The sequence below is a fragment of the Fundulus heteroclitus genome, chromosome 4 (genome assembly GCF_011125445.2).
Source record: "Fundulus heteroclitus isolate FHET01 chromosome 4, MU-UCD_Fhet_4.1, whole genome shotgun sequence".
NCBI lineage: Eukaryota > Metazoa > Chordata > Actinopteri > Cyprinodontiformes > Fundulidae > Fundulus > Fundulus heteroclitus.
The window spans coordinates 36,700,234-36,717,750 of NC_046364.1; the positions used below are offsets into that span (position 1 = coordinate 36,700,234).

The 17,517-nt window shown below is 39.2% G+C and overlaps 1 protein-coding gene across 3 annotated transcripts in view; it reads left to right on the top strand.

Annotated features, from left to right (window-relative positions):
• nfatc3a (nuclear factor of activated T cells 3a) overlaps nt 1–17,517 on the top strand; it is a 90,709-nt gene that overhangs the window by 49,975 nt on the left and 23,217 nt on the right. For 2 of the 3 annotated variants that reach the window (XM_021319542.2, XM_021319543.2), the window contains exons 4-8: nt 7,460–7,659; nt 8,173–8,345; nt 10,357–10,527; nt 14,801–14,856; nt 15,339–15,465. In XM_021319542.2, coding sequence (XP_021175217.2) covers nt 7,460–7,659; nt 8,173–8,345; nt 10,357–10,527; nt 14,801–14,856; nt 15,339–15,465 — 727 coding nt within the window. The remainder of the gene's footprint in view (nt 1–7,459; nt 7,660–8,172; nt 8,346–10,356; nt 10,528–14,800; nt 14,857–15,338; nt 15,466–17,517) is intronic. The other variant, XM_012868714.3, reaches the window with a different exon arrangement.

Sequence of the window (17,517 nt, forward strand, 5' to 3'; positions counted from 1 at the left end):
TGCAGGACCTTAATCGGTACACCTGTTGCTAGGAGACATATAAGTCCAAAGCCTCTCTGGCTGAAGGCTGAGGTATCCTTGGGCATATTTAACCAGCTTATTTGTGTGCTGCTGCACCCACACAAGTATAAGGAGCCCCTCTGGTATTACCAATTTGGCTAGAGATAGGGACTGGCCAATATGACAGAAACAAGCTGACTGGCAACGAATATGCTATCCCACTTGTTCAGTGCTCACACATACAGCACACACATGAGCTAAAGCTAATGCACACAAATGCAACTTAAAGCTGTGGGCTGTGAAAAGGTAATGGAGAGAAAATGGGGGTATATTAGCAGTATTATCACAGCTAATAAATCTAAATGAAGCTGTGGTGTCAAGTAACAAGGATTTAAAAGGTCATCTCTCCAACTCAGCCTTATTTCTGCCAGCTTGGATGCATTGAATGATTTTCATCCCACGACTTGAGTGACCTCATTACTGTGTTTTAATATCTGTAATGTAGTCTCCTATTCTCAGCATCTCTGGTCTTTTTCTTACTCTTCTGTTGACCCAAATTCTTTTTCTAATTTACCTTTTCTCTTCCTGGCACACCACACATACTTCTGTACCATGACAAGTGTTTCTATCTACTTGTGGAATTAGCTTTCCTAATTACCATCTGTGGTTTGTTGTTCTGGTGTTATTCTATAAAAAAGAGAAGGGTAAAAAGGTATAATATTCTGTAGAAAAGCACTTGAAATCTATTACTAAATATTTGGTTGTGTATTTTACATGTCTGATTAAGTCCACATAAATAATCTAAAAACAGCAAAAGTTACAGATGACGTTGATAAAACTGTGATTATCAATATTTTATATTTTTACAGCAGTAGATATATGTAGTTGCTACTTAAAGAAAAAAACTGTTAGACCAAGAATGTCCAAAAAACAGTGTTAAAGATAAAGCAATAATGAAAACTTTGGAATTCCAGGAAGAGCAGGATATGAACCACAAGTAGTGTAACATGACAAACTAGCAAAGACCCATGAAAACCAGTGAGCTTATATACTGAGGTGAGAGTGGAGAATTACGTTAAATGCAGAGGAATTAATCACGGAATTATGAACAGCTCTGAAGGAAAGCAAACAGGCAAGACTTTGGGAATAATTAACACAATGGTTGCTGAACCAAACACAAAGAAACTACAAACCAAGGGGAAAAAGACTAACACTGATCTAAGAGAAATAAAACCAAATGCACAAAGAACAGGACACAATAATTAACTAAGAAACTAAAAACAAAAGAATTAACTAATTTTGAAACACTTTCGAAAAATAACGAATACAGAGAAACAAACTGGATATGGCAAGATCTTTAGAACATAAGGAAACAACAAGGAACTCACGAAAACACAAACCAAAACTCGAGCACCCAAGGATCATAACATGCCACTCTTTTTAGTCTACTTTTAGTGATTTCGTCACAATCACTACTTTTTGGGATCATTGATGAGTAGTGTATAGTGACAGGAGATTTTTTTTTCTAAAACATTTTGGAAATTGTCCGCATTTGTTTTAATAGTACCCCGCCTCTCCCTCATTGACAGCTGGAGATAGGCACCAGCACCCCTCGCGACCCCAATAGGGATAACCGTGTTGGAAAATGGATAGGTGGATGGATGTCTTTTTTTGGGGGGGGAAGGGGGGGGGGGGGGGGCTCCTAAGTACATTCTATTTCTTTATTTATTTTTGGCTGATGTGACAACATTTTTGGGCACCCTTGAATTAAATCATATACACTTTGTTATAATTTGTATATAAATCCCATAATAGGTTATCAAAGTGTGAGAATCTCTTACAAGCCCATGCCTTGTGCATAGCAATGCAGTTTACACTTTGTGGAGTGGCTGTGGCTAGTGCTGCCTAGCCCCAGGGTTGTATTTGATGTAAACACGTTGAAGTGTTAGGCACTCACTTGTTCTAATCAGGTTTAGTAAACAGCAAAAGAAAAAAAATTGCTTAGAAGGGGGGGGGGAAGAAAGAGAGGGGTGCTAAAGAGTGAGTGAAAGTGAGGGGGGACAAAATAGGAATAAAAGGATTTGAGCCTGGAAGTTGAACAGGGCCATATACAGGCCTCATGCTGTATACAGTAAACGTGTCTGCTGCGTGTGTTGCTTTGTGCATGCGCATGAGCGTGCACGTGTATTGACCTTGTTTAAACAAACAGTCAACCAGCCCCCTGGCTCTGACTGCCCTCCCTGGTGTGCTGGGCAAACAGCAGGGCTGTGCGACTTGTTCTCTTTGTATGTGTGTGTGTGCGCGGGCGCCAATAGATCCCATGGTACCTCAGTACCACACCAGGGAAACCACTGCCAGATAAAATTGGACCTCGTGTGACCTTGACCACTGTTTCTCCTGTTTTTACTTCTGTGGTACTCGCATGATAACCAGGAAGCTACACACACCCTCTGTCTGCCTCCCAAAACATTGCAGAGCTTTCCACAAAGTACAGTTTGTGTGTTTTAAATCCACACTTTTTGATTCTTACATCCACTTTCCTAAACAAGCTTCAGTACTGTGGTTTACACCAGCGTAGGTCTATGTAGCTTCACACACACACACGCATACACACACACACACATCCCTGCATACACACGGGGAGTCTCACCATGGCAACCGTGGAGCAACACAGGGAAACAACTTAGTAGAGTCAGGCGGTCGCTGTGAGAAAGTGTCATGTTACGACAGAGGACTGAGGCGGAGGAAGGTGAGAAGGTAGGACAGGGACAGAGAGGAGAGAGGACCAATGACGAAAACAAACTGGGGGGGTGGGATACAGTGAAGAAAAACTGTGAAGAAGGTACACACAGATGATTGACAAAGTGGCTGTTATGTAAAACTTGCATAGAGAGCAGGTGGTGTTTTACCTCTAAGCTTCACCCAGTGGCTATATGCAATTATACTTCAAAATTGCCCTGGAGAAAGTAAAAGTAATTTAATTTTTTGTAATTTCAAACAAAAGTCAAAATGTCTGGCATGCATATGCCTGTAAGCCTGTGTATGAATGTATGCAATGTTGGGACATGTTTTTCCACCTCAGCTTGCTCGCTTTATTACTGCCGCAGTGGAACAGATGAAGGCCAAAAATAAGCAGGGTCTTTATTTAGTGGAAGTGGAGTCTGTAACCGTATCCTGCAGTTTTATTTTAAGGGGAAGGGTTTATCCTAAACTCGATCCACAATCAGATGCTGGAAGTCAGAAGTTAGTTACGTGCCTCAGCGAACATGGGCCTGGGGGTCTTGTGACTGCCATTAATGTCACTGTGGTTTAATATAACAACTGATTTCTATCAGGCCTGATTTACGCTCAGGGCTTTCTGACAAAGAAGAGGGAAGAAGTTCAAAGTGTAGAAACCACGATCCTGATGTATTTTACACTCATCCCGTTTTAAGTAGGTGATAGAGATGGGATTTAGGAATGTGGCATAACTCAACTGTGTACGTCATGCACATTTATGTTGAAAAGCCTCGCTTGCATTGATCATTCTAGAGATCCATATGTTATTGTGAACATGTCTCCTCTGCATTTACCCATCTCTGAATTGAAGATAGAAACACCTGTAAGTTTTCTATGGGATTTGTTTGTCACTTTACACAGACTGGTAATTAATTTCTTAGTTTAGGTATTTATTCGGGTTGCAAGCCTGTAGCTGGCGTTGTTACAGGATTAGCCCAAAAGGAGTGATGGTTACTGCTCATTTGGTTTCTACACAATAACTGTATATATGTTTATTGGGATACTTGATCAGCATTGCACAGAAACAAGTGGGGGAGGAGTAGAGCTGCACTACAATTCCATAAAGTAGAAGACTCTATGGCCCTGTTCCCATTGGAGGCAAATTTGGCCCAAATCAGATTTCTTGCGGGTCACGTGACCAGGTCAGACATTTTAAGGACAAATGGGGATACATAAAATTTGGCCCAAATCTGATCTTTTCAGGTCTATATGTCATCCTGAATCTGATTTTATATCAGAAATTTTTCAAAGTGACTCCAGTGGGAACAACCAAGGTGGATTGACGTTTGTCAGAATGTCAATCCAGAATGCGACTGGAAGTGATAGCAGTTAGCATTAGCAAGACAGACGGCAGCTGCTTGCCTCAACACTTTTCAGTGGAGAGACAGCGAGATGTTAGACCTCATTAATATATGCTGCGAAATTTCTACTCAAGCCAAAATGGACGGTTCATATAGGAACCATATGGATGAGAGACGTAGTGTATGGCCTTGCAAAACTTGTGTACAATCCTTCACATCCTTTGCAACGGTAAAGAGGTTTCCACTCATTGTATCACATTTCAACGGAGACAGCGTGTCGTAATCTGCCCTGTAATCCGTAAAGCGATACAACAAATTGCAATAAGTGTCCTGCCTTAGAAGGCAAGAGGAGAGGCACTGACATATATAATTGCAAGTTGCCCTCGACTTCCTAAAGTGATGAATGAAAATGGTCTCTGTGAAGTTGCTAAAATCCCTGCCCCACCATTCCTGGTTGTGCCCCCACATCCAAACACTGTGCAGCGAAAGCTTTGTAAAATGCCAACGTTTGGCTCTCTTATTATTTGTGCGCTTCCCCCTCAGCACCTGCCAAGACAATAAATGGGTTCCATTGGACACTTAAATCCATTACACCTATTACAAGTTCAAACTCTATGCTATATGATTTCATGCAACATCAGCTATCCTGCACCTAGATATTCATCCTAAAACATGTTTGATCTAGAAATAAACGGAGCTAGCAAAAAACACAAAACAAAGAACATTTCAAAACATTATCATCATTTTTTTTAACTACTCTGATTTTTATCCCTGAAACTGTTATTTTCTTACAGCTGTATGTCCTCTTTAACAGATCCAGTTCCCAGACACTGTTAAGTCTGTTTATCCTGTCTTGAACACATATGGCTCTGTGAATAAACTTGTCTTGATTTAAAGACATGCATGTACTCACCAACACACATGATACGCTGTACAGACATGCATAGATGCAAACACGAGTCAGGACTGCATGTGCTCACTCCAACAGTGTGCAGACGTGAATATAAAACATGAATCGACAGCCCAAAACGGTTGTTGCTTCTTGTTTCCTTGAATCCAGATGTTTCTAAATGAAGGCAACCTGCTATTCTCCGAAGTCATTCACTCTTATTAGTCACTATGCTCTTTTAAAGCACATTCAGAGGATGTTGTAAAGGAGTGTCAACATACCTGGGGGTGCCAATGTTTTGCTTCAACAAGTTTAACTCGGCATTAATGTGATGAGATGAAATCAGATTCCATTTTCAGAACAATAGTTAAAATGTTATATGTAAATGTATACATTTGTGCAGTTTAGCAAAGCTTGTATTCTATGATTTATTCTTCTCAGTTTATTTGCTAGTGTCCCATTCAGAATAAATAAAATGTTTTTTGTCCTTGCCGGTTTTTGGTTCATCCATCTTTTAGTATGCTGTTTTACATGCTATATTTACAGGATGCTTAATGTTTTTTTTTTTTTTTTATGGTGAAGCATATGCATCCCCATACTTAAACTTGTTCCTTTTTTTAACCACGTCCGTCTGTTTTAGAAGCAGTTGAGGGAGTATGGAGGGAGTTGCAAATAATGAACACAGGCTACTAAATGTTGAAATTATGTTGGTCATTTGGAACAGAGAATGACTTATTTCTAGCTCACCGTCTTTCTGTTCTTTCATGCATCAATCATTTCCTACCTAACACTGACACCAGGGTGTGTGGCGCAAACCGGCAGGGGCGAAGCGCCAGCAGCCAGCTGTGGTGGGATTGAAGCTTGGCAGTTAAAAATGGTGCAAAAGCAATGAAAGGCCTTCTTCTTCTCTGTTAGCCTCTATAAGCTACCCTGCGTCTGTCTGGGGGTGTGGTCGTTTCTGAGCAGTCCGGTGTGAGCGTGAATGTGGGGGGATGCCATCCTGCCGTCACAGAGTCTGCCAAATACAACATTACAACAGTGGTGGGATTGTGTGGCCTGAGTGTTTGTTCTGTCCCTCTGTAGCAATAAGGTCCTGCTCTTCTTTCCATTTTCCCTTAGTCTTTACCCAAAATTCAACTGTTTCTTTCATCAAATATTTCATCACCTTAGTCTTTCTCTGGAAATTGACTAAGGCGGCAGTACTCAGGAACAACTAGAAATGATGACTGCTGCTTGGTGCTCATTTTCCACAAGAGAACCATTGGAAATGCTGCTGACATTTTCACTGGCGTCTTGTGTGCCGTACAAAAAAATAAAGAAATCTTCATGTCAGACCTTACAAAATGAATTAGGGATCATGCTCTTAAAATATGGCTAGTTTTTTTTCTTTTAAAACAAAGAAGCGTTATTTCTTTTCATCTGTTTTCTGTTACAAGAGGTCATGAAGTGCATATAGACAGTTTTTACCCCTAAAACGTCTACAGCGTCTAAAGTTGTCTACATCCATCTATTCATCTTCTCGTGCTTATCCAAGATTGATAATAGATTAATAGTCACAGGGGGAACAGGTCTGGAGGGGAAACCCAGACATCCCAAAGTGTTCCCAGGTCAGATGGGACAAATAGTCCCTCCTGTAAGTTCTGGGCCGTTCAGTTCTTCCTTTTCACATTGAAATCATTCAGTTGTGACCAATATAAGGTTAAACTGCAATGCTTTGTTTTGAATCCCTCATCAATTTAACCCCCACGTTCCCCCATTTTTACCCCTGTTCTGAGGTTCATCTGGGAGCCATTTGTTTTGGTGTGGTCTCTTTAAATCTAAGAGAGGCACATGACACACCGTCCCCCCTCCAGGTCGCAGATCGCTCCACTCCACCCCGTTCAGTAATTTTTTTAGTATATTGGACGACAACGTAATATACAAGCCAAGACGTTTTGACTTAAATCATTCTGAGAAATAAAATAGTGGTAAACTGAACCTCCATGACCGCCATAACATAGCAGTTCCGCAGCAAAAACTGTGACATAATTGTTCAAAAAATGTAATAGAGAACAAAGAAAACTGAACAGCTTGAAAAATGTGACCCAAAAAGAGCATAAAGATATCTACGCAGCACCTGGACAGACTACATTGAAATTTTCTGCATTCCTAGAGACTCCACATATACAACAAAATGGGCTAAAAAAGGGGATTTTCCTTTTAATGCACATTTGCCATATTGGACTGGGGATATCATGAATATTTATTTTCATTGTTTCTTGTGACGAGACAGACAAATAGAAAACAGATCTGTTGTAGTGATTTTCAAATGTCTTGTCAGTGTGGTGGTACCAGAAAAAATATGGTATTTAGTGTGTTGGTACTTTGAGAACCTCTGTCCTAAAATAGAAGTAGCCATTTGACATCAGTAGAACAGAATCTTTTATCATCTCAAACACAAGGACTCACGTTTGCATATTCTGTTTCTCTGCCTCTGTCTGTTGTCTTTCAGCTCACTGGCTACAGCGAGAAGCCCGTGAACCTGCAGATGTTCATTGGAACGGCAGATGACCGCTACTTGAGGCCGCACGCCTTTTACCAGGTGCACCGGATCACTGGGAAAACTGTAGCAACGGCCAGCCAAGAAATCCTGGTTTCCAGCACCAAAGTTCTTGAAATCCCTCTGCTTCCTGAAAACAACATGTCAGCCAGGTAGATGTCAGAAGCACTTTTAAGGTTGCATTATTCATAAAGGCATTATGGGCTTACCACCCTGGAGGAAGGGCTAACCAAGGAAAGATAAACACGCTGTTCGTTATAAATGACTGCAATGTCTTCCAAAATAGATTTTATGGATTTTCTTAATTTACACCAGCATAATGGTTGGTTACACAAGGAATTTTAAAGGGTTTCCTGTGGAGCAAAAAAACATTTTTTATTGATATAACCATGACCTGTTACAGCTGAATTATTTTATTTTTTAAGGATCTGGTTTTCATTTACAGTGGAACTCACAGGAACTGGACTTGTTTGAGATTTTCTTGTTTATAACTGTAATAAATCCCCCTCACAGGCAGTTTTAGTTGCCAGTCTCCTACTGGGTTTGTGGGTTATTTTATCACCCAAAGGCATTTTGCAAGTACTAACTAAATATGCCTGAGATGCTTAACATCCTGATTGTGCTGCACAGGGCCAACTGCTTTTTTCCCCCTCTTTCCCATGCAGTATTGACTGTGCTGGCATACTGAAGCTGCGTAACTCAGACATCGAGCTACGGAAGGGGGAGACGGATATAGGACGAAAGAACACACGGGTCCGCGTGGTGTTCCGAGTGCACATCCCTCAACCCAATGGGAAGGTGTTGTCCCTGCAAGCCGCCTCCATTCCTGTGGAGTGCTGTGAGTCTCCACTCTCTTTTAAATTCAAACGTACAAAGATGTTGTTTCAGAAAATTATCTATACTAGAGTATCTGATAAATAGTAATTCTGGCCTTAAGGACACTTACATGTCATGTACATTGAATCTATATTTACTTGAGTCACTAAAGCTGAACCCAGAGGTTTACATGCGTCTTATAAAAAATAAACAATCTTTTTCCTCATTCTCTGATTTTCAGACTCAAGGGTTCCTGCTTTACACCAGTTGGGATTCCCAAAATCGTTTCTATTTGCTAAATGCCAAACTAAAGTGTTCTTGTATGCCAAGTTCACATTCAGAAATGTACATACATTAAGATGCCTATGCACGGACCATGAGATCATTGAAGCTTCTCATAGGTTAATTCACAATTTGACTTAATTGGAATCACGCCTTTGTATGTATTTTTTCAAAGCACACACCGCACACACATCTTCCTTGTGTAAAATCGAAGGAAAATGAAACATGATCAGCCAAGACATCTTTAAGAGAAATGTGGACCTCCACCAGTCTGGTTCATCCTCGGTTATACTTTCCAGATGCCACGTTCTTTTGTTCAAACGATTCCTAAAAGTAAAACTATAAACAGTGTGGGAATGTCCAGCTATCATACCATTTAGGAAGGAGATGGGTTCTCTGTGTAACTCCAAAGTGACAACACTGGCACGGTTTCCTTCAAACGGGCTCTTTAATAAACTCCTTAAATGTCATAAACGCCGTGAAAACTACAGAAATAAAGACAAAGCTTTAGAACTAGATACATTTACAGACAGTCAGGTGACACATACTTTAACAAAGGTTACCTCATGACCGCCTGCTACTTCGAAGGTCTTTAACAGATTAATTATTCGTTGTCCACTCTAAATTAAAATACTAAGTAATTAAAACACCATAACCAATACATTTACAAAATATTCCAAACATAAATACAAATACCTTGACAGATACAGGAAACACGAGACGGCTACTTTTAGCTCTTTTCCAGACCTCTGCTCCTTCTCTTATATGCAAATCTCGCTGCCTTTCTCATACACGCAAATCTCACGATAACTTTCAACAAATAGTTTAAAAAGAAATAAAATACAATAATTTTACATAAACCCCAAAATGTGAACCAAACAACTTAAAATACATTATCTAAAATAAACATACATTTTTTCCAAGAAATTAATTATTTCACTGACACTTACACTAAAACGAGTTTTAGTGTGAAATGCATGTCAACCCCAGAACAATAGCAAAACACTTTGTAAAGATGTTGGCTGAAGCCGCAATATCTGTGGTGACAAGGGTTGAAAAGCCATTCGGGGGGTGGGTGGCATCATGATGTGTGAATGTTTTGCTGCAAGAGGGTGGTGTCACTTCACAAAATAGATGGTGTTAGGAGAAAGAAACATTATGTAGAAATACTGAGGCAACATCTGAACACATCTACTAAGGCATTAAAGCTTGGGCACAAATTGACAACTACCATAAACGCACCACCAAATTAGTTACAAAGTGACTTAAGGACAGCAACCTCAATGTGAGTGTCCATCACAAAGCCCTGATCTCAGTCCCATGAAAAAAAAAAAATGTGGCCAGAACTGAAAAGATGCATGAGCAAGGCGGCCTACAAACCTGACTCAGTTGAGCCACTTCAGTCTGGATGAATGGTTACAGCAAACTATGGTGAGAAACTTGTGTTATGGTAACCCAAATGTTTGAACCAAGTCACATAGTTTAAAAGGCACATTTTACTAAATGATAGAGTTATTATGTATGTCAACTACAAAATTTTTTTGAAAGTTTCAAACAATTCTCTAAAATATTCTGTCTCATTGCTCTGCCGTTTAGGAAGCAGAAATAATTTTAAGGATCCTTTTTGACCTGAAATCTTGAGTCTAATTTATTATCAGACAATGAGGAAAAATGCTTGCGTGTCTTTTTATACAGTATATGTAACCATCTGTTTTCAACCGTATGAAAATCAAAACCTTTAATTTCATCAGCTTCTGTCCAACTTTCTGGATCTCTCCCAGCCCAGCGTTCAGCTCAGGAGCTGCCGCAGGTTGAGAAGTCCAGCCTCACCAGCTGTCTGGTCAGTGGGGGTGAGGAGATGGTGATCACTGGTTCCAACTTCTTCCCAGAGTCCAAGGTTATCTTCCTGGAGAAAGGTCCTGGTAAGAAATGAGCCTGCTGAATATCTCTGCCTTAAATTACGGGATAGTTCTAGATGGATGGTGTTTCAGAGTTTTGTGTGGAGAATTATTAAGCATTTACCGACCTTTATAAAACGGCTTAAATAAAACAAACAGCAGATAATGTACAATATTTTTAGAATGAAAGGGTTACTCCTGATCTCTGTTCTTGGCTCTTGATGTCTGGACAGTTTGCAACTTGTTTAAAATAACATAGTTTCATGTTTGATGGTACATTTACATTTAAGTCTTGCAGTGGTTTTCCCTGTGGTCAGGGTGCCTAATACAGCAAAGTGGTTGTAGATGTGGGATTTTCACATCGTTTTTTGTCAGATTAGCAACAGTAAATGTTAAAAAAGGAGGGGATTCATTCATAAGATGACTAAAGTGTGATCAGTAAGTTGCTTATTCTTTGCTTATGGATGAAAAGTGAAAATATATATTTATAAATGTATATTGACTGTATTTAAAATGTTGGTTACTTTCTCGCAGTACCTGTAAAGAGAATTTTGCTGTTTGTTATCCTTAACAACCACTTTTATCTGTTAAGAAATACTGTAAGATTACTTAAAATCCTGGTGGTATTTAAAGTTTTTTTCTTTAAAGTTATTTCCCTTCCCTCATTCTTTCCCTCTGTAATAAAGAACATGGAAGAGCTGGGTGGAAATTTTAAATGGATGACATTTACTTAACCAGTCCCTACCTGCCCTAGGTACTTTTGCGATGCAGAGCAACAGATTCAAGTTTGCACATGGTAAAAAGTTGCCTTTGTGAGCAAGTGGCGTACTTTTAAATGTTCTATTTAAGAGATCTGCTTTGAGGAATGTGTTCAGGCCCTTTTCAGGAGGAGCAAGTGAAGCATGTCAGGTTAGAGTAGCGAGTGGAAACGTCTGAGAGGCAGTAACTTGGGCCCCATATTGCATTAAGTCGTTGGACTGTGGAAGAGAAAGAAAAATGTAAAAGTGGATGGAAACATGATGTTGATTAGCACTGTGCAAATGATTGCCCTCAGTATGCATTTTCTGCAGAAAGACATTGATTACCTGCAATGAAAAGCAAGAAAAAGAGACAGATGACAGATTTTTTACTCTACCAACTCTCCTACTTAAAAGATGAAAGCAGATTACCAAAAAAGCCAGGAATGATGGAGTGACATTAATTACTGCACCTCAAATACATAAAACACATCCAACCAGCTACTCAAGGGAGATCCTCTTAAAGCAAATAGCCAGAGGTGCGATTTTTTGTCAACAGCTATAAATATAAGAGACAGCAGGATAACAATATGATTTTGCAATGCATTATGTCACAGAACTACAAAGTTTTCAAAAATCATTCACAACGTTATTTCCACATAGTGAACATCCTCGTCAGCTGATGTCACAATGGGTCACAACGGCCAAAATAATTGTAATCTTCTGGGATCGTTGTGAAGAAGTGAGTTTCAGGGTTATTTGTTTGGTTTTTGTAAATGCTTATGCTGACAAGCAATTTCTGGCTGATTCTGAGGTAGATCCATCTAGCTTGATTAACTTTTTGTTTTCCTGAGGTACATCTCAGATTGAGTACAATATGACAAAAATCAGACAGACTGTGTGTTCCGTTAGCAAGTTTTGCAACCTTTTGCATGCATTTGAGCCACAATATAGCCCCATTTACACTACCCTTTTTTAACCGATCCATGCTGAGTCCGGACCGAGCTCAGTTAACCGTGCCGAGCTTGGTTCTTACGACCATTTACGCATCACGCTAACACGACTCCTCGCCTCCTAGTGACGATCTACGGTACTACTGCTCTCTAGGATTGAAGGAGGGAATCAAGCAAATAAAAATGGCGGCGCCCGTAACATTCAGGAAGTTACGTTTCGTTAGAATTGTGATATTTCGTTGTTTGCGGAGAGTCAGGCGAAGAAGGCAACCTTTGGTAAATCTACTTGAGAGTCAACTTTTGGCGATGTCACCACGGACACCGTGTGCGTTATCGTGGCAGAGGAAAAAGAGAAAAAGAAGACAAACGAACGTCTAATAAGGGTTTACAGACGCAGGAAACGACAAACGTTGAGGTTCCTCAAACTGCTAAGCAGAATCATCAATGGAAATCGTGTGTCATGGTAGTGAAGCTAGTGTTTTTATGAATGTCTGAAATTTCTGACTGTAAGGAGATGACGCGGTCTGCTCATGCGCTCTTTGTTACCAGAGAACCGAGCCACTGAAAAACCGTGCCGAGCCCACCTATCGAACTGGTCTAGATTTAGCACGGTTCGGTTGTGTCTGGCACGGTGCAGTTCAGTTGCGTTCCATCTACACTCGATAGTTATCTCAGTTATCGTTCTCAGCACGGTTAAAAAAGGGTAGTGCAAATGGGGCTTTAGACTTAGGAAATTTACCAGCCTTGATGAATGCTAACATAAATGACAGGGCTGAGAAAAAACAGCATATTAAGAACTTGAACCGGTACAAAATGCTATATTTTCTTAGCTTTCCCAGCCTGTTGGCTAACAGCTCATATGCTGAAAATGTTTTATTATAAGACATTAAATCTCAAGTAAATCATGTTTTAATTCCTTTACCTGTATTAGTATGTTTTTCAAGCTTAACAGTTTTTTTCTACCTATAATTCATACTTTGACATTACTTATTTAGGGGTAAGAAAGAAGATGAGAGAGATGAGAATTTAGCTTTAGGTTATTTGAAGAGGTAATCAGGCAGTGAAAAGGGATAAAAAAAAAGGAGGAAACTGAAGATGTGTAGTAAGAGCCAGAGGATTTACTGCTTTTGGATCTAAGAATAAACTACTCCAACCATCACCTGCCTTTCAGGATTGTGTGTACATTCTGTCTCACTTAAAATGTTAACTTAAAAGATTACCATGTGAGTTTCTTAACTTTGTGAAACACTGAAATTGAAGTAAGGCCATAATTGGTATAGGTCTTTCACTTTTACAAGCATGACTGTTTATATAAAAGAGTCTGACTTTAAAGGCTGTCGGGGTGACTACCTAGCACAGTGACTAACGCAACAAGGTTGCTGGCGCTGTCTCACTATGGAAGGGTTACAATTATATGTTTTACAACTATGTTTTCGCTTAGCTTTTTTTTTTTTTTTTTTTTTTAGTACAATCGGGAGTACATTATTTTCCCCAGAGAAATGGCAAGAACAGGGTGTCTCGGCGATCCGGGTCATTGTTTTACTGTGGTATGAGGCTCCTGTCGGTGCTTGTTGTCTGACAGAACATGTGGGGCCCTTGCTGCTGCCTGTTGAATGTCAACAAGGCGAGCAGCAATAATGCACTGCTGTCAACTGTCAAGGTCATTGCTCTAAGAGAACAAAGAAAAACCGTCATGAACAAGTTAAGCACTAAATTCTCGACAGAGATGAGGCGTTTGCGGGTTTGAACTGCCTTATGTGCAAGCAGATTCCTACATCTACGTTTCATTTTCAGGTAGGATCAGAGCCTCAGCTTCTGATTAACTAATTTACAAAGGAGTGAGTTCGTGTTGCTTACTAAATGGATTAAACACAACACGGCTTTGCAGTTAGGAGCTCGTTGTTTAATCTAGATTTAAACTAGGCGTTTCTGCAGCAATGCTGCAGATGCCTGCCAGTGGTATTTGGGGGAATCCTCTGGGTTTTGTGGAACAGGCCATGCAGGTGCAGAATATACATGGTGCAACATGTGAGCACCATGAAAGAGAAGAGGCATCTGCAAGTTTATTTGCTTCGGCTTAGAGGCCACTCAGTCTTTTAGCTGCCAAATGTTTTATTCCACTCAAGGCTGCAGTGACTGATTTCTTCCAACCACACAAGAATCCTGTTAGCGTTTTCATTCCAGCTGCTTTTTTCAAACTTCAGACGTCTCTCCAAATAATGATAACCCTGAGGAAATGTTACGTGAAAACCTTGCCTTTTTAAACATTTTTACAGAAGTATACATATTTTATTGACAACAACATAATGTTAAACAGGCACAACAAACAACAGGATCTCTGAACCATTTGATTAGTATAAAAGAGGTGTTAAAATTTTTCTCACTGACATGGTATAAAGACAGAAACATTTTTCCAGATGGGAAAATGTAGTTTAAAACACTACATAATGTTTAAAAGAAATATTAAAATAAAGAAATATTAAAATAAGGTTAACAATCATGTTACATATATTTTTTTTCATTGAGACTCATGGCCAAGACATTATTTTTGTTTTGCCACAAGTCAATTCTAGTGTTTCTGATGAAAAAAGAACTCTGTTTTTTCAGATGGACGACCACAATGGGAAGTTGAAGCAAAAATTATTCGTGAGAAAACCCAAGGCGTAAGTACTATTTCTTTACCTCTTCAAATTCTTCAAATATACTTTTATTTATTTATTTATTTATCACTTTAACTTCTGTAATATTGTTAAAAAGTACTGTTTGGACAAAAGATTAGATTCACAGATCAGTTTTGATGGTTGAATAATTTCATGCATGTCTTTGTAGATTTGTTTAAAACTTTTTGGCATGTACATTTTACAGTATAGATTTTTTAATCTGTAAGTGCCAAGAAAATTGAAGGGATTTTTTACTACAATTTATAGGAAAAATAGTATATAACATATTTTTCATTGGAATTAATATTGTTTGCAACTAGGTATTTTTAAAAGCCTGCTTTAGATTGAGAATCTGCATTCTCAGATAATCCCTTTTATTTTTAACAGCACCGTTTATGTACCGTATGTTGATATGTAATATCATGTTTCATGACAAGTAAAGAATATAAGCAATATTTTGTGTTTTTTGTATGTCATTCTTTTAGTCATGCATTGTCGTGGAAATCCCTCCGTACCACAGTAAGACTGTGACTTCAGCGGTGCAGGTCCAGTTTTATGTCTGCAATGGAAAACGGAAAAGGAGCCAATCACAGCGCTTTACCTATCTCTCAGGTGGGTTTGGAGAGAGCAGCCATGATTGAAGTGAAATTGAAACTCTTGCAGAATCTCAAAAGATCACTAAAATGATGAGCATGCTGTTTGTAGGTGTTAATTCTTTGCATCCTGCTATAGAGAATCTTCCAGGTCAAATTCAAAAAGCGTGACTCAGAGCAGAGATAACATCGAAGCCGTGTTGCACACTTTGCGAGCTGCCTTTCTGTTTTCTATCTCCAACTACAGTACAGGTGCATCTAAGTAAATAAGAATATTAAAACATTAATTTATTTCAATAATATTATGAAAAAAACTCAAAATACCAATAAGAAAATATTACAGCAATGTGGGCTGCTAAGTACATAGTAAGGGTTATTTTTTTTTAGGATTTACTGCATCAGTCCGACGATCAGCCTGTGGTTCTCCTGTTATGTTAAGGAAGCCCAGGTTGCTTTAATAGCAGCCTTCAGAATTCTGCAGTATCGAGTTTTGGTGTCTTTCATCTTCCTCTTGACAATAACCCAGATGCCCCGTGGGTTTCCTGGCCGCAGTGTGGGCTGGTTCCAGGTCCTGCTGGAAAATAAAATCAGCATCTCTAGAAACTTTGACAGCATGAGGAAGAAAGAACTGCTCTAAACTTTCTCAGCAGGCGGTTACACTGTCTTGGGCCTTGATAAAACTTTGTGACTGACTGGAACTTTACACTGGAACTCAGACAACTTGGATTATGTCGTTTTCCACTCTTTCTGCATAATTAATTATAAAAATTATAATTTCATCTTAGCAGACGTTAGCACTTGTGTAATAGGGATGTGAGTTTGGCCAAATATCGATATCCATTATCAATGTTGCTATAATGTCCGAAAACCAATATTTACTAATATAGTATATTATATTTATTTATCTACCCTTTCTACACCGTAAAAATGGGACCACACAACTGACATTGCTTCTCTGCTTCATTTTAACACACCACAATCTGGTAATAATCAAATTTTCAGAAAAAGTAGAAAAGTAGTAAATCATATTCATCAAAGTTAACAGGAACTGATACTTGAAACATATCGTGGCATGTATAATGCATCTGTATAATGTTAATGTTTTGCTTTTTGAATTGAAAGACTGAACTAAATGAACTTTTTGATGGTTTTCTAATTTATTGAGCTGCACCTGTATTGCTGTGGTTTAGATGGGAACCCTCGTCTAACAATACGATTAACACCTGCCAACTGTTTATTTTCTAAAGCATCCTCAGTGGCATCCTTTTTTTCACGTTCTCCACTGTATTTTGTTTTTGTTATCTAGGAAATCTCCACTACACACAGAAAGTTTGTTGTGATCATTTAGCAAATTTGGCTCAGCTTTGGGTACTTTGATGTGTGATTGAGCCTCAGCGATAATTTCATTGGAGTCAAAAGGCTGCCTTATTTTTTTAATATTGTTATTGTTTTTTTTTTTTATTCTGTTAAAACCAGTCAAACCGAAAATGCTGTTGGCGGATTATATTGACATGTGAGCATTTTGTGCAACACATCCAAACTCTGACTTTTACCGCAACCGTGCGTGTGTTGTGTTGTGTGTGCAGTTCTGTGTATGTGTTTAAGCGGCCTTGCCCATCCACCCACCCAGCCTTTCTTTTTGCAAGCACGCCCACTCGTCACAGGCAGTTCCTGTTTTCCCCGCTGACAGATCAGTATAGCCAATCAGAGCAGTGTAGATTAACGCTGCTCCGTCAGTCAAGCTGGGTCGCTGACACCACTGATGTCACCACGGACACCGCGTGCTTTATTGTGGCAGAGGAAAAAGAGAAAAAGAAAGTCAGCCAATCAGTGGTGTTTCATGTTTCATCACGGGTTCCACTACAGAGAGCCTGTCCCGAATCATATATATTTTCTGAGAAAACTCACCAAAAAAATTAAATAATTCTGCTAAACATGTGTTTATGTTTTGTTTTTAACTACTGCTTTGACTTAGCCATGAATAGCCATCATTCACTTTCAAATCATCACTCCCTTTCTACTCTGATATCCTCAAGCTCAGTCTGAATAAATTGTGTTGTGAGTTGTGACT